Below are 22958 nucleotides of genomic sequence, written 5' to 3'. Positions count from 1 at the left end.
TTATTATACATGGAAAACAGTTGCTTTTTCTTTCTGAAAAATAATGTTGTTGGGGTAAAAATTCCATTGCCAGCTCCTAAGAAAAGCAGCTATTTAAATGAGTCGTGATGCTGCCGTACCTTTAATTTTGTAGTGCAGTGAGAAAGCTATTATTTCATCTTTCTTCTGGGATAAAGTTGATGAAGCAGCACTGGAATCTCTTCAATAACATATTTCGCCTGCATCGGCCTCTGGCTTAAACAATCCCAGTGGTATGTAGCATTGCTTATGACTGATTTAACCTAAGGAGTAATTGGAACTGTTTTGGCTTTTGGGTGGTATAGAAATTAAATAAACAGATAAGAAAATAAAAATAAACTTTAAAGAATATGTGAGAAAGATGCTGAAACATACTTTTGCATAGTGGGTGCAATCTGTGATATCCTTTAAACAGGCTGTAGATCAAAATTTGCAACTGGAAACCCAAGAGTCCAAAACATTTCCTTCAGGGTTGCTAGATTCCCCTTTACTTACTAACCTGGAGAAGAGAAAAGAAAGTAGGGGGAAGAGTGGCTGTAATAATGGGAGATTGGCAGCCCACTTCTCCTGTAAAAATTGCCAGCGGGTTAATAAAAAGACCTAGCACATTGGGTGAAAAGGTTCAAGCCCAGCTTGCCCCCTGCTGTATTAGCTTACATGCTTTTTAAAACATAGGTGAACTTTCTGAAATGTAATTCCCCACAAATGCAGTATGAAATTCTCCTTGGTACACCTCCAGTACTCTTCAGCTTCATTTCCACTCCATTCTATTTCATATGCAGATAAGGCTATTGATATGGCAGGAAGAGGGGCCACTGGGTATTATTCCTCACTAACAACTATGCCATTCAGGGATTTTCTATAGGATTTCAAATCTCCTTCCTACTGTAGGAGGATTGCTACAGCGCAAAGGACACCATGCTGACCCTACTTCAGCCCCAGGACAGACCGCAGTGATGTTTTGGTATGTCTATGCTATCCGGATTCTTGGCTCCAGCAGTGTGCAGTGTGGATTCCCTGGGGTGACAGCACAGCCCGCACTGGAATCACTGTTGATGTGCCCTAAGAGTCCAGTATTTTACTTTGGTGATTCCTTTAAAACCAATCCACTGTCACTTTTTTTCGAGGAAATATCTGGAAATAGTTTTGTGATGCTTTATACCACACTAGAGTTTGGTAATCATCTCCTCCTATTTTTCTTCTCCTTTTTTTAATGCCATCCATACTCTCTTCCCTAATGGTTCTCTCTTCAGAATGCTGTGGTAATCTATAAAACAAAACGATTTTATCATGAGTTGATTTTTAAGCCTTTCCATTATGTGCTTCCAAGTGTGTGTATTCTTTGGCTATAGATATTAAAGCTTGTACATTTGCAATTTCTTTGGCAAACTGCCTTTAGGAGAGAGGATATAGGGTTTTCTTGGTACTTTGTCCAAAATAATTTTGCAAAAGGACTGTGACTGTATTTTAGTATATGTCATTTGTTTGAGACTAGACATTGTAATGGCATTTGATCATATTCACTTTTATGGTGGTTTATCATGTTTTCATGCTATGTTTCTACTCCAGCATCAGAGCATAATGTTAATGGCTACTGTTTTATTTCTACATAAAATATTTTATGACCTTTTTTGTACAGTAGCCATCAGGTTTCAATCACCAGTGCTCCACAGAGAGGGAAAAATTGGATGAAGAACTGTTGAAAATCCTTAACTACATAAATTTTTATTTCACATCAACTTCCCATAAAAGATATTAAATGTATTTTGTGGTTTATTCTATATATTAGCAATTTTAGAAGGTTCACAGTGTTTTTGGAAAAGTGTATGCAACTAAGAAGTTAATTTATATAAGATGTTTTACACTTTGGAATACTGTTCCATTGTAAATATAAATGTGCATGCTAGCTGATAAGTTTCTACCACTTCTTTACAGTACCATAACGTGGGATGTGCAGTAAAATACCTATCAGTGACATCATTGTTAGGATTACTTTTTCATGGCAAGACGTGTAAGAAAGCCAACTTTTTACCTATACAATAAATATAGTGCTTCCTAGCACTATCTGGTTTCAGTTCATGATGACGTTGTTCCATGGGTTTAGGCATTTGTTTTAGGGATTCTTTCTATATTGTGTCTTTCAGTGTACTTATCTAGAGAAGTGGCAGATTTAATATGTTGCTCTGTAGAATGCTGTCAAGACATATCCCTGGAAAGTCTCCACAGTCCCAACCTCCATCAGCTTGCAGGAGCCAATGGCTGCAGAAAAGAACACTGGCTCTTTAAGTGGTATGTTGCAGCACTCAGAAAACAGGTCCTGAATCTCCCAGGCCAGGCTGTAAAGACTTTGCAAGCAAGCCAGTGACAGACATTTTCCTGCTGTATTCAGCTGCAGGATCGCTGCCCGTGGTCCTGAACTTCTTGCTTCATTATTCTGACTCAGCCTTCTCATTCCTGTACGGGATCCTCCTTCTAGCACAAAGTTGACTTGGGCCTGTCATTTTGGCCCATTGCCTCTTCCCAATAGAGATCACTAGGATCAAGAGCTGTATAAAATCTCCATGGCCTCATCTGATACATGGCCAAAATGGACCAAAGGCATTTTAGCTATGCTATGTGATCCCAAGAAGCTGCCACAACATCCTTTGCATTTCTGTCTCTGTCAATCCATGTTATATCTTGCCTTTCCTCAAGGACTTCAAGTACTTAGGTCCCCTTTATTCCTGAAATAACCTTGGAAGGTGGGTTAGTCACACAAGGGCTGTGTATACACTAATCTTTTTATCTAGTATTGATACTATTTGCTGAGCCATTTATTAATCAGAATTCATACAGTGTGCATTCTCATTTCCCCCTCATGTATCAGTGTGGTTGTATTGATTAGTAATGCAGAATATTGCCTTATACCAGCTAAGAATATTTGTCCATCTAGCCAAGAATATATGATCTATTACAAGGACACAGGAGTAAAGGTGAATCACAAAAAAGATTCTGCCAATGTAATTCTATTGCTTACAAAAATGGCACCTGATGAACAATGAACTTGAAACTCTAACTCTGTCATCTATCCCATGAAGTCAGCTGTTACACAAAATATCATGTGATAAAAGTTGCCATGGGTATACCAAGTTAAGATGTGCCAAAAGATTGGCACATCTGTACATTTTACTCCAAGCTGTGGCTTGGCATATTGTGTATTTCTTTCATACTCTAGGGGAAATGTCTAATGTACATTATTCATGTTTGTTGAGATGTGTTTTATTGGATTTGTGGAGTTCTAAGCACTGGTGCATATATTTAGGTTTTCAGCCCTATGGAAGACTATGGTAGCAGCTGCTGGCAAAGTTAGGTCAGGCATACAATGCTACCGATACTCCAGAGTCCCAAGAGGACTTCCACTTTTCTTGTCAATATTCTAACTGTGGTGGAGAATAGCAGGAACATTTATTTATTTATTTATTTAAAATATTTCTATCTCATCCTGTACGAAAATCGTCAAATGAGTTGAAAATGACAACTGAATAATTTTGAAGACTGAGGGAATCACTCTCACTGATTGACAGATCACTGATGAAGAGGGGATAGTAAGTAAAAAGATATGTTAGAACATGTGCAGGCTTACTCAGAAATAATCCTTTCTAAACATATAGGGAAATAGCTATTTATTAGTTTATATCTACTCAATGACTTGCTAGTGTTTGTTTTTAACATGTGTGTTGTGTTTTTCAGAACATTTTAATAACTAATGTCCTTTAAAAAAAATGAGGGGATTTCAGTGAAAACCTACTGATTTTAAAATCAGAGTTAGGGATATCTCATGTTGGCTCAAGCTCCATGAAGCCATAAGTCAAGAAGCTAAATCAAATACCTTAACAGACATTCTGCATGGCCAGTAATGAAATTGCACAAGATCACAAACTGTGCTTAGTTTATAAAAGGTAACGCCAGCTGAATCAGGAGAATGCAGCAAAAACAGTGACCCTGCTTGAGCAGAATTTGGATATCTTTTCTCCATTTAACATTTGAGAGCCTTCAAATTAATATGGAGGTGCAAGGTGTCACAGGATATTAAGTCAATAATACATGTAAGGCAGGAGTTCCCAACTGGGGTGCAAAATGGCATTTCAGAGGGGGCAATGAAGAAGAAGGTTTTGCAATATGCCAAAATTGAATTTTATGCACTCAGCTAAAAACTGTTTTTTCTGAGTTGAGTTTGTTCACTTGCAGTACTGTATGTTGTTGTTCAAAAATTAGAAATTTGACTTATTCATCTTCAAATGTGCTATTACTTTTGTAGGGGGTGCAGACATAAATCAAACATTTTCTAGGGATACAGAGAATAGAAAAGATTGGGAACCAGTGATGTAAAGGAAAGTGCCAGATTATTGGTTTATCTACCCTAGTACTGTTGGGCAACTGTTGCAGCTTTCCAGGGTTTCAGACAGGAATCTTTCCCAGCTCTACCTGGCGATGCCAGAGAACAAACCTGGAACCTTCTTTGTATAACGCAGTAGCTTTGTCGCTGAGCTACAAGGCTTTGTAGATTCTTGATTCAGATTGTTGTATGCAAATGTTGTTTGTGTTCTTCAAATGATATTCCTTAGAGCTTTGCCATCCCTGAGATACTTACTGGGGGTTTCTCAGTAATGACACACAACCTTCTCTGGAAGTGTAACTGCTAGTTTTCTAGCTTGGCCACCACTTTCAGTCATTTCTTGCATTTAGCAGACAAAGGAAAGTTTGGGGAGTGTTCTAGGGCACAACAGATCTATTTCTTCCCATATCAATTGGGTTACTTAGCAAAGCTTCTTCAGAAGCTGTGGCAGACATGCAGGTGCTCTTGTCAGGGTCTCAGCCAGGACGTGAGTAGCCAGAAACAAGACGAGCAGCAGAGGAACCTGGACCAGGGCAACAGAACTTCAGGCAAGGCAAAGTCCAAAAGCAGCCAGGAACCAGAAGAATTCATGAGGACAGAACAAGGATGTGGTCAGGAGAAAGCCAAAGGTTGAGAACCAGGAGGGCAAACAAAAGTGCAGGTACCTTGGACAGAGTTACAGGGTGAGACACACAGCCAAGGGCATAGTAGAAGGGAGCCTCAAGTGGTCAGAGCACCCTTGTCTCTTTGGAGGGGGCTCTGAGGGGGGTCACTGGATCCCCACTGAAGCCAGAGTAATTAGTGCCTGAGTTTCCTTCCCTACCCCTTCTCTCCTTTTCCCTTTGTAAGTAATGTTTCTAGGTAGTATGCCCGTGGGCAGAAGCTGACTTAACACAAGCCACTCTGGGTGCTTTTTGGATGGAGAATAGGGTATGAATGTAATACAAAATCATTAATTCAAAATAAGATAATAAAAATCAAAGTGATAAAGCTCATTTTTATTGTATAATCATAGGTTGTATAATTTGGAAAACAGATGTGGCTTGGGGAGTGGCTTTGATGGGAGCCTGGCTTTGAGCTGTGGCTCTGACTATCATGAAGGCTCCCCCGTCTAAATTTTCATTGCACCACTGGACATGGCAAGGCGGGATACCTGGCACAGCAGCAACCAGAAGCAGGAAGGGTCCGGCAGGGTGCAGGAGGTGAACCACAGCTCCCAGGAAGGACTGCATTACTGAGGCAACATGGCAGCGAGGCAGGATATAGGTCAGGCAAGAGGCAAGCATGACAGCAAGGCAACATGGAAAGGCAGGAACCAGGAGCAAGAACCATCAGGCAAGGCAAGGTACATCAGTAAACAGGTGAGGTTGTGTTGCTGAGGCAACATGGCAAGGCAGGGGCCCGAGCACGAACAGGAGCAGGGTTGTAGCTGCAAAGCAGAGGACCTGTGCTGCTGAGGCAACATGGCAAGGCAAGAGACATGGCAGGAACCAACAACAGGCACTGCAGCAAACACAAAGACCTGTATTGCTGAGGCCAATTCCGGAGGGAAGAGCTTGCTCTTATATAGCAATTTCCCCAGGACTCACAGCTGGTGCTCATCAGTAGACTGAGAGCTCCATGGCCTAGGACTGATCCTCCAAATATGGCGGTGATTGCTCTGGTTCTGGTCACTGGAGCAACCCAGATCCTGACAGCTCTTGAGCAAATATCGAATTTCAGGGCTCGAAAGTTTTAAGACTGCTTGCCTATAGCAGGTCAGGCATCTATATCATTTTCCTCTTTCATCATCCTTTGCAAGGATGCTGGTCTCTGAATTTTAAATGGAGTCTTATGCCATCCAGGGTGCTTTCTCTGCTTTTCCTTTTCCAATCATTGAAATTAGTAAGCCCCAAATAAGGAACTTTTGCCCTCTAAAGTACGTCTTATTTGAAAAGTTTAATTAAGAGGAAAACTTTGACATATTGCTGAGATTAGATTGCATCCCCAAAGGTGAGATAAAAGACATTTTAATTCTAAACTAATTCACACCAATTAAAAGATGCAAAAGAATGTTGTTCCAGTCAATAGTTAATTATGCATCACTTTACCTTTCCTGTGGCAAAAAAGCAAATCTTTTTCCATTCTGTTGATGCTGTGTACCAATAATTTTCAAGGGGTAGCTAGCACCTCTCCCCCCCTGCAGGAATCCTTGTTGGGGATAATAGGCTCAGAAGGTGCTGCACTTCCTCTGAGACCTACTCATCATCCTTCAGCTTTTTCAGCAATGAAAGGTCAGTCCCTTTCCAGAGGATATATGCCATGAGGCATAACCCTCAGCCCCTGCTCCTATTGACCTGGTTCAGCCTCTGCAAGGGTGCAAAAATCTTTTCTGCTTTGTTCATTCCGCCATGTAGGTTCTGGGAATGTTTGCACATGGCCATCACCACATTGTTATTAGCCATGTTTTCAACCTGAAATGTTGCCCATCCCAGAGGGCCCTGCCATATTCCCAATAGCTTGAGCTCTATGTGGTGTTCCCACCACATAATGTGGCTTCACTGGGGGTGGTACAATTGAGTGCTACTAAGTTGTTTGGTAAGCATCAATACACAGGAATGTAGGAAACTTTTATTGCTAGCATCTAGCTCAGTTTTTTGCTTCTGTAGTGACTGGCAGCAGATGGCTAGTGTTCCCGACAGGAGTGTTTTCTAGCTGTACCTGAAGATGCTAAGCATTGATCCTGGATCTTCTTTATGCAAAGCTTGCACTCTGCCACTAGCCATGGGTGTTATATTTCTTTCTTTATTGTATGCCGCCCAATTGTGCCACAGCACCTCTGGGCATTTCACAGTCATAAGATAAAACACAATAAAACACAAGTCATGAACTTGTTAATGTGACAGCACTTATTTTTCATATTTAAATTGCTTTAGAGTTTGAGCCATGTCTCAAAGAACTACGTAAAAACAGATGCTGGTGTTCTACTGGAGTGGGCAGAAGGTAGATCTCTACTTGGTTTAGGCCTCACTCAAGATTGGTGACATTACACCTGTCCTGGATGGGTTTGCACTCCACACAAATGGCAAAGTTCATAGTTTGGGGTGCTCCTGGACCCTGAATTATTGCTGGGATTTCAGGTGGATTTGGTGGCCTGGAGCACCTTCTATCAGCTTAAGCTGATTACCAACTACAACCATGTTTGAACACGCAGAACCTAGCAGCAGTAATTCATGCTCTGGTAACCTCTTGTCTAGATTATTGTAGCATTCTCTATGTGGGATTGCCTTTGAAGCCAGTTTGGAAACTTCAGTTCATCCAGATTAGGGCAGTAAGGCTGCTGATAAGAACTGGCTGACACAATCACATCATGCCAGTTCTCTATCAACTTTATTGGTTAGCAGTTGAAATCTTGGCACAAGTGTTGACATAAATATTTAAAGACCTGAATGGCTTAGGGCCAGATTATCAAAGAAGCACCTCTTTCCATATGTGCCCACCCAATTCTTTAGATCATTATCTGAAGTCCTTCTCAGAGAACCCTCTCTGAAGGAAACAAAACATGGTTCTGAGGAGAAGGGCCTTTTTGGTAGTGGCACCCCAACTTTGGAACTAGTTCCCCATAGAGGCTTGCCTGGTGCCCTCTTTACTCCTTATTGTGCCAGGCAAAGACTCTTTTATTTACCCAATATTTTAATAGTTAAAGTAATTTTTAGAGATGGTATGGTATTGATTGTATTTTAATGCTACTGTGCCTTTTCCTTTGGTGTAAATGAATTGAGGTCATTGTGTGGTTTTATTGTAGGGTTTTTCCTGTATTTTCCTTCATTTTTTCCCGTTTATGTATTGTTGCATTTTACTGTTGCAGTATATATGGTCAATTTAGTGCTATTCTTTTGATTGTGAATGTTATTGTTATTGTATTAAACATTTTAAGCCATTTGGAGAGTTATCTTGGCTAATGGGCAGGATAGAAACTTAATAAATAAATATAAATAAATAAAAATGGAAGCAGAAGCTTTCGATCTCTTTCCAGCCATTTTGGAGAAGTACATGAACCCAAGGCCTGTCTAGCATTATTCTCATCCAAACCAGTCCTATGTATATTTCAGCATCCATTGTTGCCAGTTTCAGAAACATATAAGTTGAATTTTTAAAAATACTGCTTTTCAGTTTTGATTTAGCACGTTCCTTTAAGGAAAACACAAACCTCCCTTGGAAAATATATACTTATTGACAAGTTTATGCAGGCTATATAAAAAATGAGTGTAAAGAAAATTAATTGCAAACATTGTGAAGGAAGATGACTGTTACATTTTTTTAATTTTGTAAGAATTAAGGATGGTAATGGTAAACACAGAACAAAGAGTACCAGAAGGTGTAAAATAAACAAATAGTTTATGTTAAATCTAGGAAAATGTTGGGGCAGGGAGGGTGAATCTGCAGCTTGTTTTCTTCAACAATTCAGTTTTATTTGTATCTTGCGTATCCAATAAAATTCAGATAAAGGCAGAAAGGAACTGCACCTCTCTCTAGCCAAGGTGAAGTTCTTTCAGGTCTCATTGCTTTCAGTGGTGCTGAGCACTTGCTTAACTTTTTCAATGAGCTGTTTTTTCTTGGCTTCTGGGCAGAATTTTCTGGGGAAAGCATCATGATGCTGTGTGTACCTTCTATAAGCTAGCCAGAGGCAAGACACATGGTGCACACCCAGAATGCCACATCCCTCAGCAGAGTAATAATCCCAACTTCAGGTATAAGTTGAAAGGATACGAGTTCGCCATGACTCACCAAAAAAGTTGTGGTGGACAGTTTGATAAAAATCTCAACCTAGTGTTGCAGCTGCTGTGAGACTATGACAGCGTTGTACAAATCATGCATAGTGAGCATAGGGAAACATATTTCCCCCTCATAATACTAGAACCTGGGTCATCTGATAAAATTGATTGGTGGAAGATTCAGGACAGATGAACGGATGTACTTATGACCAGCAATTTGGGTGGCTTTAAAACGGGACTGGACAAATTCATGGAGAAGCCAGTCAGTGGCTACTAGTCATGGTCGGCATATGCTGTCTCCAGTATCAGAGACTATATTCCTATGTTCACTTCTTGCTGGGGAACATGGGTAGGACAGTGCCAGTACATATGTGTCCCACTTGTGGATACATGTCCAACTTGTAGTTGGTCACTGTATGAACAGAATGCTGGACCAGATGTACCCTTGGTCTATTCAAACTGGATTCTTCTTATGTTTTTATGAAGGCAGAGAATACACTTCCCTACTACTTTGCACATGAACTTTCCAATTCATCTCCTTGGAGCTTCTTCCACTTCTTCTTGATTAAAGAGGAAGAAAGATTGCAGCACAGTTCTATAGTCCTAGAAAAGAAGTCCAGGGATGTTTGGCTGCCCTTTGCACTGTCTATAATGAGGGCAATGTCTGGGGAGAAGAGATTGTAAGACTTGTTCTGTAAGGAATCTGTGGAAACTTCAAGGACCTTATGGGCACCTCATCCCTCCATTAAGCAACCTTCACCATGGATGATTGGAGGTTTTTAAAGATACTATTTAAGCATGAAAACAGTGACAGTAATCTAAACTTTTATCACAGAGAGTCATTCTTGAGTGAGCTCCCACCCCTTTTCACTACTCAGTCTGAGTGCTATGGGTCACTTAAAGGAGTTTAAGGGTACCTTACATGGTAGATTTTTTTCAAAGTCATTTCAGGTTTACTCTTTACTACCTGTTTAGAAGCCTGCTATACATCGTCATTGCTGAAGGGGGATTGTGAATCACACTCACTCAACTCTGATCTTGAACTCAGTCAGCCATTATCCTCATCTTAATCCTGAACTCATCACACTTTCCGCACCTATATGATCCTTTAGAATAATCTCCTTTTCAGTAACTGCGAAGAGACAGTGGAGGGAGTGAGGGAGACAGTTGTTAAGCTTGAGCAGTTTCGTTTACATTTTCAGATCAACACCTTAGTTTACACCATTTAGACTTTTGAAATCTTGAATGTCCAAGTAGATTCCCTAAGGGGTGAATGCATCAAATGTGTGACTGTGTCAAACACTTGTATTATATAGATAAATTTACTGGAGAGCCACAGTTGGTTTAGGGTCTCAGTTTGGTGCCACAGTAGTAATGTAAATCGTTCCATAGAATATATGAAATAAACATTTGTGTTTAGCTGGCCAAGGAACCTATACAGTTCTTTGGAATCCTAAGACTTCTATCCAGTTGACCTGCTAGCAGGTTTCTTGTGGCCTTACTTTTTCCTTGAGTTCACATCTAAAAAGAGAACTTTGTATTTTATGCAGAAATTCCACAGCCATGTAGATGTCAATGTTACTGATTTTTTAACATTCTCTGTAGCTTCTTAGATGAGAATATTGCAAACAGTTCAGTGTGATGAACATGCCCTGATTATCTGCAAACATGTTTTTGTGAGTTGGGTTTACCCATCGAAAAAATGCCCACAATATGCATAAAATGGAGATCTTTCACCCCTTAGGGAAGCTGCTTGGACATTCAAGATTTCAAACATCCAAGTTGTGTTGTAAACTGATCTGTTGATCAGAAGATGTAAAGGAAGCTTCTCAAGCTTCAGAACTGAGAGATTTCCAATTCCTGTGTAAAATAAATGGCAGAGCAGGCCAATAATTTTTGAACACTGGTGCATTTTTATTGATAGTTGAATGGAAACACTATGTGTGAGCTTTATCTGAAAATCAGAAGAAATTTATGCAGTATTTTATTTATTAGATTTATGAATGTATTTATTTACTATATTTATTTTCTTTTTAAAAAGTACTTAGAACTTCTTCCAAAAAAACAGAATTTGGGAGAGATAAACAGAGAGCAAGTTCTAGAAGCTAAGGCTGAGAGAAGCCCCTTGTTCTCAGAGATGCAGGAAGTTTTGGCTGTATCACTGGTAGCATATCTAACTGCATTTCAAACTCTTGAAAGGATACAATATTTGGGCAAAACTGTATTTTAAATGCCTTTTCTGTCTTATGCTGCATATCCATGTCCATTTTGTGTTGTTACTGCTGCTCTTCAAAAAGCATCACCTCTCTAGTTAACCAAAGAAACTTGCTCAGCACTGTGTTCATTAGCATGCATTATGTACATTGGGTCAATCATTTTTTCAAAAGCAGATGCAATCGTGTACACATAATCTATGTTCCTCTGTGAATTCTTTTAGTTCTTCAACCTTTCTTTGACCCTCTTATGAAAGTGAACAATTATTCTGAAGTGTCAAAGTGATGCATGGAGATTTAGCTGTGTGATGCCCATTAAAGTCAGTAGGAGCCATGTAGGTAAAGCCCAGTACAACCCACAAAACATACTCCCGGTGTGGTGGTAAGTAGTGATGTAATTTTCCAGGCAGGGTAGTGGAATTTGTCATCTGTTTCTTGGCATTAGAGATACCTGTGCACCACTTTTTGTCTAGCCTAAATATGAATAGTGATAAATCACAGCCATCGGTTATGGAGTTCAGAAAGAGCAATGCAACATTTTAAGTCACTACATGGCTTAGGTTAATGGGAAAAAACCGTTGCTTTCATTTTACTTGGACTGAGAGTAACTATTTCAAACAAATCTTAGCAAAGGACAGGAGAACTGTGGGCCATGTCTCAAGCCAGAGTAGAGCTAGTGGGCATTTATTAGGCTATGTGTAATGAGAGATGTGGTGCCTAGCTCTACAACTCTGGTACTCTGTACCACCACAGAGCCTGAAACATTCCAGCAGCACCAGAGAAGTGGATATGGTTCCACCTGGATCAAAACACTAACAAGCCAACAAAGAAATCTGCTTTGCTCTGAGATGCCCTCAAGTTCTTCTTCCAGGAAACTTGGGAGTAGGTGCAACAGCCCACTATGGCAGAGGAATTGCTTACCCCAAGAGTCCCCAATACTGGGCAAACTTAAATCTCATGCCTCATGTTTTCCCTGTAGCAGTCCTTCAGAACAAACCAGTAGGCAAACCAATTGTTCCACCCCTACGGTCCTTGCTTTTCCAGGGACCTTCCCCAGAGAGCTACCAGTGAAAGTGCTTGGATTGCCTTAGAATTAATTTGAGTTAATCATGATTTTGAATGGAAGGACTCAGATGATTTCTGAGTTAATCTATAGATGATACAGTGCCTTGTCCAACTACTTTCCCAACTTTGACTTTTCCACATTTTCCTGTGTTTCAAATTGGAACTGGGATTAGCATGCTTAGATTTTGATGCCCACAAGATACTCAGTACAGTGAAGGTACAAAATGTATTTATTGTTGTGCAAAAGTTAAATAAGCAAAAACAAGCTGACACTGTATGTCCCCTTGAGGGAAGTACTGGTAGAAGCTTCTTTGGAGCAATTACAACTTTGAATCTTCTATGATAAATTTCCATCAGTTCTGCTTCTCTGGATCTTGCAATGATTGCCCACTGGCAAAACCGCTCCAGATCTGGCCAGTTGGATGTGGATTGTTGGTGAACAGCGACTTTCAGGTCTTGCTGCAGATTCCCAATTGGATTGAAGTCCAAGCTTTGACTAGTTCATGCTGAAACATTGTGGTCCTTGTTTTAAAATCACTGCAGTGTTACTTTGGTTACTGTCCTGCTGAAAAGTGGACAATCCCAAGTTGCTTGCAGACTGAAACATGTTTTTCTGTGTAGAATTTCCCTGTATTTGGTCCCATTCATCTTGCCATCAATCCTGACCAGTTTCTCAGCTAAGGAAAAGCATCCCCGCAACATGATGCTGTCGCCCCCATGTCTTTTCACTGGGATGGTTCTTCAAAGCAATGAGCACTGTTGGACTTGCACGATTTATTATGTTTGGCAGCAAGACCAAAAAGTACCATTTCCTGTCAGACCAAGGAAACTTTTTCTACATTTTCTGTGTCTCCCACATGCCTTTTTGCAAACTTCAAATGAGCTTTGATCTTTGTTTCAGTAATAGCATTCTTCTTACTACTGTTCAATAAAGCCCAGTTTTGTGGAGCATCTGGATGATTTTCCCATGGATAGTTTCTCCTCTATTAGATTCTCCTAGATTAGTTTCTGTAGCTCCTTCAGAGTTACCACTGGTCTCTTGGTTGTTTCTCTAATGGTCTCCTTCTTTGGTCACTGAATTGTGCTGAATGGCCTTTCTTATTCTTTCTATTTTGTTATAATGGATTTAACATTGTCCTGAAGGATGTTAATAGCTTGCAATATATTTTTAATAACTTACCCTGGATTGGTGATTCTGCACAACTTATCCTGGGGATATTTGATAGCTCCTTGGTCTTCACGATGCTGTTTGTTTAGATATGCTCTCCAGCAAACTCTGGGGTCTTTCAGAAACAGGTGTATTTACTCTGTGGCAGTAGAATTGCATACAGGCAAACTCTGTTCGGCTGCAGTATGTGATTTCTAAATAGATTGGGTTGCATCAGAGCTTATTAGGCATGTCACAGCAAAAGGTGTGAGCACAAGAGTCAGTTTGCCTTTGTGCAACAGTGCAAATATTTTGCACCTTCTCCTTGCTGAATATCTTGTGTACATCAAATAGTAACAATGCCAGTTCAATCCATTTCACTTCCTGGTTGTAACACAATATATACCAAGAGGAGAGGAATAGTTTTGCAAGGCACTGTGTGTTTACCTTATTTAGGATAAAAAAGATATTATTCTATTGTATCCTGGCTGTTCAAACAGAACAACATGCTAAGGGCATACCATGTCATATAATAAAACTCTCTGAGCATCGTTTGGGCCTTTGTTTTGTTCATTAAAAAAAATCTTGTTCTTTTGATGATGTCCCTCCTTTTTCCTGTTATGTAACTTTGGGGACTGCCAGTCATTCTTTCACACCTGACTTGACAAATATTAAATTTTATAAATTAGCATTTATAATTTATAAATTTATCTGTCTGTCTAGATAGATCTTGTACATGCTTCTGTGTAAATCAAGATGACTTATGAGACGTAGGTCTTGAGTGCTACAAAGGGTCAGACTTCCCTTGGAACATCAATCATTCTCGTGGTATGGCCTGTGGCCTGCATGCTGTTCCTTGTACCCTCCCCTTGTGGCCCTCACAGTTGAAATTTGTAGTTGTAAAAAACCCAGTGGTTCCAGTTGCAATCTGGTAAAAATGCCCATTGTATTCCTCTGTGGTGGTTACTCACAGAAATTTACTGGGATCCAGTGCTGTCATTGGAGGGATTAATGTGTATCCATGTATCTTTGGCAGGCATTCACTCTGGCCTTCAGGAACACATCAGCCCTCTGACTGTCTATTGAAGTTTATGCCCAATTCAAAGTACTATTGCTAACACACAATGCCCAAAGTACTTGGTGCCAGATTACCTGAAGAACACCTGTCTCCCTACCTGGTCAGTAAGATCTTTGATGGAGGTCCTTCTCCAAGAGTCACCCCTCCCCCAAAGAAGTGAGGGGGCTGACGGTTTGGAGGAAGGCTTTGGTTGCACCCTATCTGTCGAATATGCTTCCTGGGAGGTTCACCTGGTGTCATTGCTGCTTTTTCTTTTTTCTTTTTTTTTGTACAGGCAAATACCTTTTCATTTTCCAGTTGCTATGGTGGCTAAATTGGTTTTTAACATTGCTTTTATCTTTGATTGTCTCATGCCTTGCTTTTATTTTTCTCTGCTATTAACTGCCAAATTTCTGTGCTGTATTAATTTGTTTTTACTGTATCCTTGCTATATTGTTGACTTTATTGTATTTTATTGTAAACCACTCAGAGAGCCCTTGGTCTATGGGGTGGTATTCAAATGTTAGAAACGCACAAACAAACAAATACAATTCTGAATATATCAAGTTCAGCATAGTCAAAAAATATAGATGAGGTAGAAGTAGAAGCATATCTTTCTCCTCCCTTAATTTCAAGACCATACAGCAATTGGAAAACCCCATTTCTTTCTGTATGTAGAGAGACTGAGCTGATCCATTGTGATGTCTTTGTAGCTATTAACGTAATGGGTGACTTATATCAGAGTCAGTTAAGAGAATTAATATATGTAGTTTGAAAGAGAAGATTTTCTTTAAAAGTTATAATACAGGATGAATATGCTTCATGTAGCTGGAAAAAAAGAGATGTAAGAACTGGATAATCTGTTTTTTCTCACTTCTGCTGCTTGGGACTAACCTAAATGTTTCCTGAAGAAGTTTTGGGAAGCAAACACTAGAGTCGATGGATGACTTGTTAAGTTGTGTGCAAATAGCTATTAACTGTGTATCTCTCCTGTGGGCATCTTGATTTGCTAGTTATGCATCTCTTCAAATTTCTAATGAACTTTTCCATCAAGCTACGAAGCCTATAAACAATGCAAATCGAATTGCCCCCTAATGGTGAGGAATGGGGCCCAGATGGCCCTTTAAAGGTGATAATTAGGAAATACAGCATATCTGAGCAGCCAGAGATATTTGTTGAAGATAGTCAATCTGTCCAAAGCAGTCATCTTTCCTTAATGGTATATGTATGCTTTAATTTGTTTTAAAAGAGAGAGAGAGATATTTTAAATATTAAGACTAAAACCCACTGATTTCTATGCTCTGAGTCACATAACTTTTAATGTGTTTCTTGTTACATTGTCTCCTGAATGTCTGGTAGCATAATAAGCATACATGTTTGGGGCAATCTCCTAGGCCAGTGATGGCGAACCTTTTAGAGACTGAGTGCCCAAACTGCAACCCAAAACCCACTTATTTATTGCAAAGTGCCAACACTGCAATAAAACCTGAATACTGAGGTCTTAGTTCAGAAAAAACAACTCAGAGTCAGTCCAAGCAAATCCTTGGCAGCGCACTGACCGGCCATGCGAAAGCTTGGATGAGTTGCAGCTAATGAGTTGCGGCTCATGACGTCATCTCCTGGTGCCGCTATTCCCTTATAAGCACTCGCATGGCCCCTGTGTGCGCTGTTATCTGATGCTCGGCTGCTGAGGTGATGCTGGGGTGACTTTGCTCGCATGCCAACAGAGAGGGCTCTGTGTGCCTGCTGCGGCATACAGGCCATATTTATTCTTTTGCACTGAATGCCAGAGTGTTACTGAGGCCAGAATGTTTGGATTAAAAACAGTTGAGTCCTATAACCACCAATGGTGCTAAATCAGATTAAATCTCAGGAGTTTTTTAACTTGTTTTTGGACCAAACTCTAAGTGGGAAATATTGGTATAATGTACATGTGGAATATATGCTCCATCTCATCTTTTAGTATACAAGATTTTAGTTAAGAATGAAGATTATTTTTTATTAAATTAAGAACATTTTTCAAATGTGATAATATGAGACCTCTTTAAAATGTTCTTAGTTGTTGTGTTCTGAAACCATTTGACTTCATATCCATTAGGACAGAACCTTTTCCATCCTGTTTTGAAGAAGTTCTCAGAGAATGCGCTCCAGGAGTGGGTGTGATCATAGGCAAGGGATGGGGCAAAAATACTTCTGTATTTTATCGTAAAGTTCTCTCTGTCAGGAACTGAGATTTTGGAAAGGCATTTTAACTTCTTAGAATGTATAAAATGCAGAAAAGTATAGCAACTATCAAATGATTAGAGGCTAAGGGAAAGAGGTGAAGCTGTCTGAGAAATTCCAAAGAGGTGATTTGGCCCCGAGGCTTGTAGATCTGCACCCTGTCATAAAGAAATGCCTTATATGAAATACCATCAGAAATATAATGGGCACAATCCTTCCCTTGCCAATATCTGGTAGAACTACCATCCCACTTACCATCCACCGGGACACTAAGATCAAACTCCTGGTCTGTCCCCAACTGCCACCTTCAAAGGAGGCTTGGTGAAACTCTAACCCGGTTGTGGAATGAGCTCCCCACTTTGTGCCAACCTTTTCAGGACCAGATTAAGACTGTCATTTACCATAGGGCATTTAATTGTTTTTCAGGGACTTTGTTAGTTGCTTAATCAGTTTCCAAGATTTATTGTGTTAAAGTTAGAGGAATTTTATATGTGTTTTAAATTTGGTATGGCAGCTTTGTAAGATGTTTGATAATGTGGTATATTTTAGCTTGTATTTTTAATGGATTGTTGTAAGCTGCCCAGAGAGCCTTGGCTATTGGGCATATAAAAAATAAATAAATATCAAGAAGAATCACCCACATCCATGAATCCCTGTGATAAGCAGGAGTAGCTTTTGCCCATGTAAAGATCTGGATCCAAACTGAAACTGACTTTTCCCTCTTTTTCTGAAAAGTCTTAACTCCATCCTCAGGGTGACTCTCACTTCTGGAGGGCCTGATGGTGAGAATGCCAGACATTATTTAACTGGTCCATTTGTTTAGCCTATCGTCGTTTTACAAAGACTAAGAATTCCCCTGGCTTCCAAGGATAGCAGTTGTGAAAACAGCAAACTAGGCAGGGGGCATATAAGGGATCTGCCAGCTCCCCAAGAGCATTCCTCTGGCCCATAGCCCTTCCATTCTGCCAACTATTGCAAACAGACATGGCTGAATTGGGAGTCCAGAATATCCCGTTTCAAACTCCTCTGCCTCTTTCTCAGAATCTGAGTTAGCTAGCTGAGAATACTGTATTTTGAGAGAACTGGAATTTACCTCTGTAACAGTAATGTAGGGGCAAGGGTACCTTGGAAAATGCAGGAGAGTGCCGAGGAGTGCTATAGGCTCGGTGGTCACCATGTTAGGAACCTAAGGTTTAAGGTCTCATTTTATAGCTCATTGAAATTCAGTTCTGGTATAACAGAAATATCATTTTCACAAGTCTGTGTTTTAATTTCAATATGTCATTTGATGCTTTTCAGAGTCGTATCAAATATTTATGAGCTGGTTAGCAATTTAGTCCAATAAATCTATTACACCTCAGATCATTTCTAAACATGCATGGTTTGCATTCTGACAACCTTATGGAGTGTTTCGTATACTAACCAAGCTTAATATTAGGATTTAAGATCAGTTAACACTGAGAGGAAGTGAACTATGTCTAAGAGCCCACCCAGCAGTCCTCCTACCTGAGCTGACAAAAGTGGTGCTGGATGTGATGCTGAGGTCCTCTAGGCTCCGGAGAGTGGGGGATGTCAATATTCAAGTTATGAGCATTTAGGGTAGCTAAGACTTTCATGATCCCCGTGACAGCCATGAGTCTGTCCCAACATGTCATAGGCCCAACACTTGTAGCTGTGCATACTCTAGACTTGTGTTTCTTTCAGCTGGTCATGGGGATGGTGATCTGAACATGGGAGACTCTGAACTGGACTTTTTTCATGATCATACCATTACCTGCTGAGGTAATGGTATGAAAAGAATGGACTAACAGCATTCTTTTCACCTCTGTAAGGTTGGGGGACCTATGGAAACTTTTCCTGAGGTTCTGCATGATTTCCTCTGCTTCTCTACGTCATAGAACATCCCCTCCAACTATGGAGAGGCAGCTAGTATAGTTCTTTCTGTGCCAGCTGCAAGGGACTGAGAACTGGGGTCTCAAACTTCCCTTTCTGAGGTCAGAGTGCTGCTACCAACTTCAGAAGGGGTTTCTGAGCCATCCTGTGGTCCCTGGGATGCTCACCCAGGACACGTAGGTTTGCTCTAGAAGATATTTTTGAATCAATGTATTCTGTTGGAGGCATACTAATGTAACTCTGGAATCTTGATCTTGTATAATCTTAGAAACACACACAGACCTTTTGTATTATTCTTTTAGAAAGACTGGCCATACGAATTCAGTTAGTACTCTATTCCACAGAACAAGTGAGAGCATTGCCTTTATCAGGCTATCCATGTTCAAAGTTTGAAATAAGAGCTTTTCAGTTACACAGAACTACACAGTTACACAATCGGTGTTCATGTCAAAAACAATAGATAAATAAAACGGGATACATACTCAGACTGATGTTGACTTGATGAAATTGAATGTCCTTCAAAATATAAACTGGTTGGTTTTAGGTAGGCACTTGCTATGGCAAATGTTATCTTCTTATATGTGTGATACTCAGCTTAATGGGGCCCATCCAAGAGATTCCTGATAGGAGTTGCCAATACCTTCCTCCAGCAGAGGAAGGCATGAGAGGAACAGCTATCCTTGATTTAATATTAACTAACAGGGATGACCAAGTGGACAAAATAGCAGCCATGAGAACCATGGGGGAAAGTGACCATGAGATACTTGAATTCTCAATTATAAAGGAGACAAAGGTTAACTGCAGCTAAACACGTACCCTGAACTTCAAGAAAGTCAACTTTAACGCACTCAGAACAATGATAAGTGAAGTGCAACTCACTCTTAAGGGAAAAGGAGCACAAGGGAAATCTTGAGAAGAAGATTCTCCAAATACAACTATGAACAATTCCAACAAGAAAGAAGTGTAAAAGACAACAGAAGAAGCCCACATTGATCTACAAAAAGTTAAGTGACAACCTGAAAGAAAAAAAAGAACAAGTACAGGAGGTGGCAGCAGGGCCAGGCCACAAAGGAAGAATAGAAACAAATAGCAAGGAATTGCAGGGACAGCATAAGAAGATTAAAGCAGGAAATAAACTGAGACTAGCAAGGGATGCTAAAAGCAAGAAGAAAGCCTTCTTCAGATACATCCAAAACAAAAGACATGTGAAAAAGAAAAATGTCCAGCTGCTTAAAGTAGATGGGAGAATGATAACAGATAACAAATGGAAAAGGTGCAGGTATTCAATTTCTGCTTTGTTTAGGTCTTCCACAAGAAGATCTATCACAAAGGAGAACATGAGAGATGGCAGCCCAAGATTGACAGGCAAATGGTCAAGCATTTTGTAATTGGGCTAGATGAGTTTAAATCTCTAGGACTTGATAACCCCATCCCAGAGTCATAAAAGAGCTAGCTAGAGGAGGAACTTGTGGAGCCACTGGCTATTATCTTCGCTAAATCTTGAAAAACAGGAGAAGGGCCAGATAAGTGGAAAAGGGCTAATGTTGTCCCCATCTTCAAAAAAGGAGAAAAAGACAAACCTAGAAATTACATACCAGTTAGTCTGACATCAATCCCTGGAAAAATTCTGGAGCAAATTATTTAAAAAAACTATCTGCAAGCATCTTGAAGAAAATGCAGTGATTAATAGAAGCCAGCATGGATTTATCTAAAATAAATCCTGTCAGATGAATTTAATCTCATTTTTTGACTGGGTAACCTCCCAAACAGGCAGATGAAAGTCTGTGAACTACCTCAACTTTACCAAAGCTTTCAACATAGTGCCCCATGAGATTTTGATAGCAAATTGGCAAAAAGTAGACTAGATAAAGAAACTATTAGGTGGATCCAGAATTGGCTGCTAAATCAGACACAAAGAATGCTCATCAGTGGCATTTTCTCAAACTGGAGGGAGTTAACTAGTGGGGTGCCATATTCCTAGGCCCAGTGATCTTCAACAACTTTATTGATTTAGATGAGGAAGTACAAATAAAGATAATCAAACAATACAAAATTGAGTGGAATAGCAAACGCTCTAGAAGACAGAATGAAGATCCAGGACAATCTTGATAAACTTGAACACTGGGCTGAAACCAACAGAATGAGATTCAGTGAGGAGAAGTGCCAGGTCCTCCACTAGGAAAAAGAAACCAAATGCACTGATACAAGATGGGGAATATGTGGCTCAACAGAACTGAAAAAATAAAAAACCTTGGAGCAATTGTGGACAACAGGCTAAATATTAGCCAGCAATGTGGTGCAGCTGCCAAAAAGGTAAATATTATTTTGGGATGCATCAACAGAAGTATTACTTCCAAATCATGAGAAGTAGCAGTTCCCCTATATACCTCACTAGTCGTACCCCATCTGGAATACTGTGTCCAATTCTGGGCACCAAGATTTAAGAAAGATGCAGAAAAATTAGAAGGGGTCCAGAGGAGGGCAACAAAAATGATCCAGGGTTTTGGAAATATTGTCCTATGAGGAGAGATTGAGAGAGCTGGTTATGTTAAGCCTTGAGAAAAGAAGATTGAGTGGGAGACATAATATCACTCTATATATTGATAATAATATCACTCTAAAGACATAACATCACTCTAAAGGCTTTCACAAAGAGTGAGGTCAAGGTCTCTTCTTCATTGTGGTCTCCATGCCTGCGCAGTGCCTGTTGCCGGGAAGATTTAAGAGCTTTAATGGCTTTGGTGGGAACTCCGCTCCCTCATGGTATAAATGGGTGGAGTGCCCACCCTTTGCCAGTCTGCTTGCAACTGCTGTTCGCCGTGCCTCGGGCCTTTTTGCTTGTTTCCTCATCTGTGTTTCGTAATACTTTGCATCGATTTCTTCGATTACTTCTAAACCTCTTTCACTTTCTACCCTAGGTGCTTCTGGATATAGTAACATTTAGATAATGTGCCACAGAAAGAGGACATGTTTAATTCACAAGTCTGTGGATCAGTTTACAAACTGACTGGAGTGACCAAATTATGCAATTCTACAGAAGCAGGCTAGTGAATGTGCGTAGGGGTGCCACCATCCTTTAATACAGTCATACAGTATACCCCCGTGAAGTCGTGGCTCAGCATTCACGGCCTCAGTCTTTTGCAGAATTTTCCTTGGAACCGAACTAATATTGTTTGCGGAAACCCCCACATTTCAGGAGAGAGTCCAAAATGATCTCCTTGTGAGCAAGCCGGCGCCTTGCCATATGGTGGTTTGCAAGCAAGGAGACCGTTTTCTCTTAGTGAGTCTGGACTCACTCGGAGAAAACTATCTCTGCACGGCCCGCGTCCCCCGCCCGCACCACCTTGGCAGCCCACACCCATCACCGGCACCTTTCCACTGGCCCCCTGTTCAAAAAGTTTGACGACCCCTGTTCTAAGGCTTCTGGCAATGAACCCTTTACCACATTCAAAATTCGCGGTTTTTCACAATTTGCGGGTGCTCTAGGAACACAACCCCCGTGAATTTGGGGGGACTACTGTACTTAGGAACAAGCTTTCTTTTTAGCAATGAGATGTTGAATCTCTTTCAGCTGAAGGACCAAATGCAATTTTAGGGAAGGTCTTCTGGGCTTGGGTAGAGACCTTAATGATAATGAAGAAGATGAAGATGATGATAGGCAGAATTCTGCCACTAATGAAGCCTTGTAGGAGGCATTTTCTCCTTAGGATGGGGAAAATGTGCAAATGTTGGGAAACCAAACAGTTGGGCAGCTGGGCCCTGAAGATGTGGGTAGGGGGCATGTTCATCTGGGGAACCCTGCAGGGGCAGATTGGAATTCCAGGCTGGCAGATTTGGCCCACAGAACCGAAATGCAGTAACCTTGCTTTAGGAAGATGTAGGGTCTCGGTGAACATGCACAGGCTGCTTGCACTTGCGCTTTCAGTGGTGAGTTTGAGAGCCAGTGTGGCGGTGTTGTTAAGAGTGTGGGACTGGGACTCAGACGATCTGGGTTCTAGTCCCCACTCAGCCATGGAGGCAGCTGGGTGACTTTGGGCAGTCATAGACACTCAGTCCCACTGACCTCACAGGGTGGTTGTTGAGGGGATAAGATTGAAAGCAGGAGGAGGAGAATGATGTAAGCCCCTTTGAGTTCTTTAAAAAAAACTTTTTAAAGGTGGGATATACATCTAATAAAAAATAAATAAGCTTTATGATAATTTCAGTTTTGTTT

At 40.5% G+C, this 22958-nt stretch overlaps 1 protein-coding gene across 5 annotated transcripts in view; it reads left to right on the top strand.

Moving 5' to 3' along the window:
- The window catches only part of CLYBL (citramalyl-CoA lyase), a 228273-nt gene that overhangs the window by 51712 nt on the left and 153603 nt on the right, over positions 1-22958 (top strand). For 2 of the 5 annotated variants that reach the window (XM_044428513.1, XM_044428510.1), the window contains exon 2: positions 910-982. The exons of the other annotated variants lie outside the window; for them this stretch is intronic. In XM_044428513.1, the coding sequence (XP_044284448.1) occupies positions 975-982 (8 nt within the window). In that variant the 5' untranslated portion in view covers positions 910-974. The remainder of the gene's footprint in view (positions 1-909; positions 983-22958) is intronic. 5 annotated transcript variants of the gene reach the window in all.

This window comes from Varanus komodoensis, unplaced genomic scaffold (genome assembly GCF_004798865.1).
Source record: "Varanus komodoensis strain SLA01 unplaced genomic scaffold, ASM479886v1 scaffold2, whole genome shotgun sequence".
Taxonomy (NCBI): Eukaryota; Metazoa; Chordata; class Lepidosauria; order Squamata; family Varanidae; genus Varanus; species Varanus komodoensis.
The sequence above is the reverse complement of the archived record's forward strand: the minus strand, read 5'-3'. Positions and strand labels throughout refer to the sequence as shown.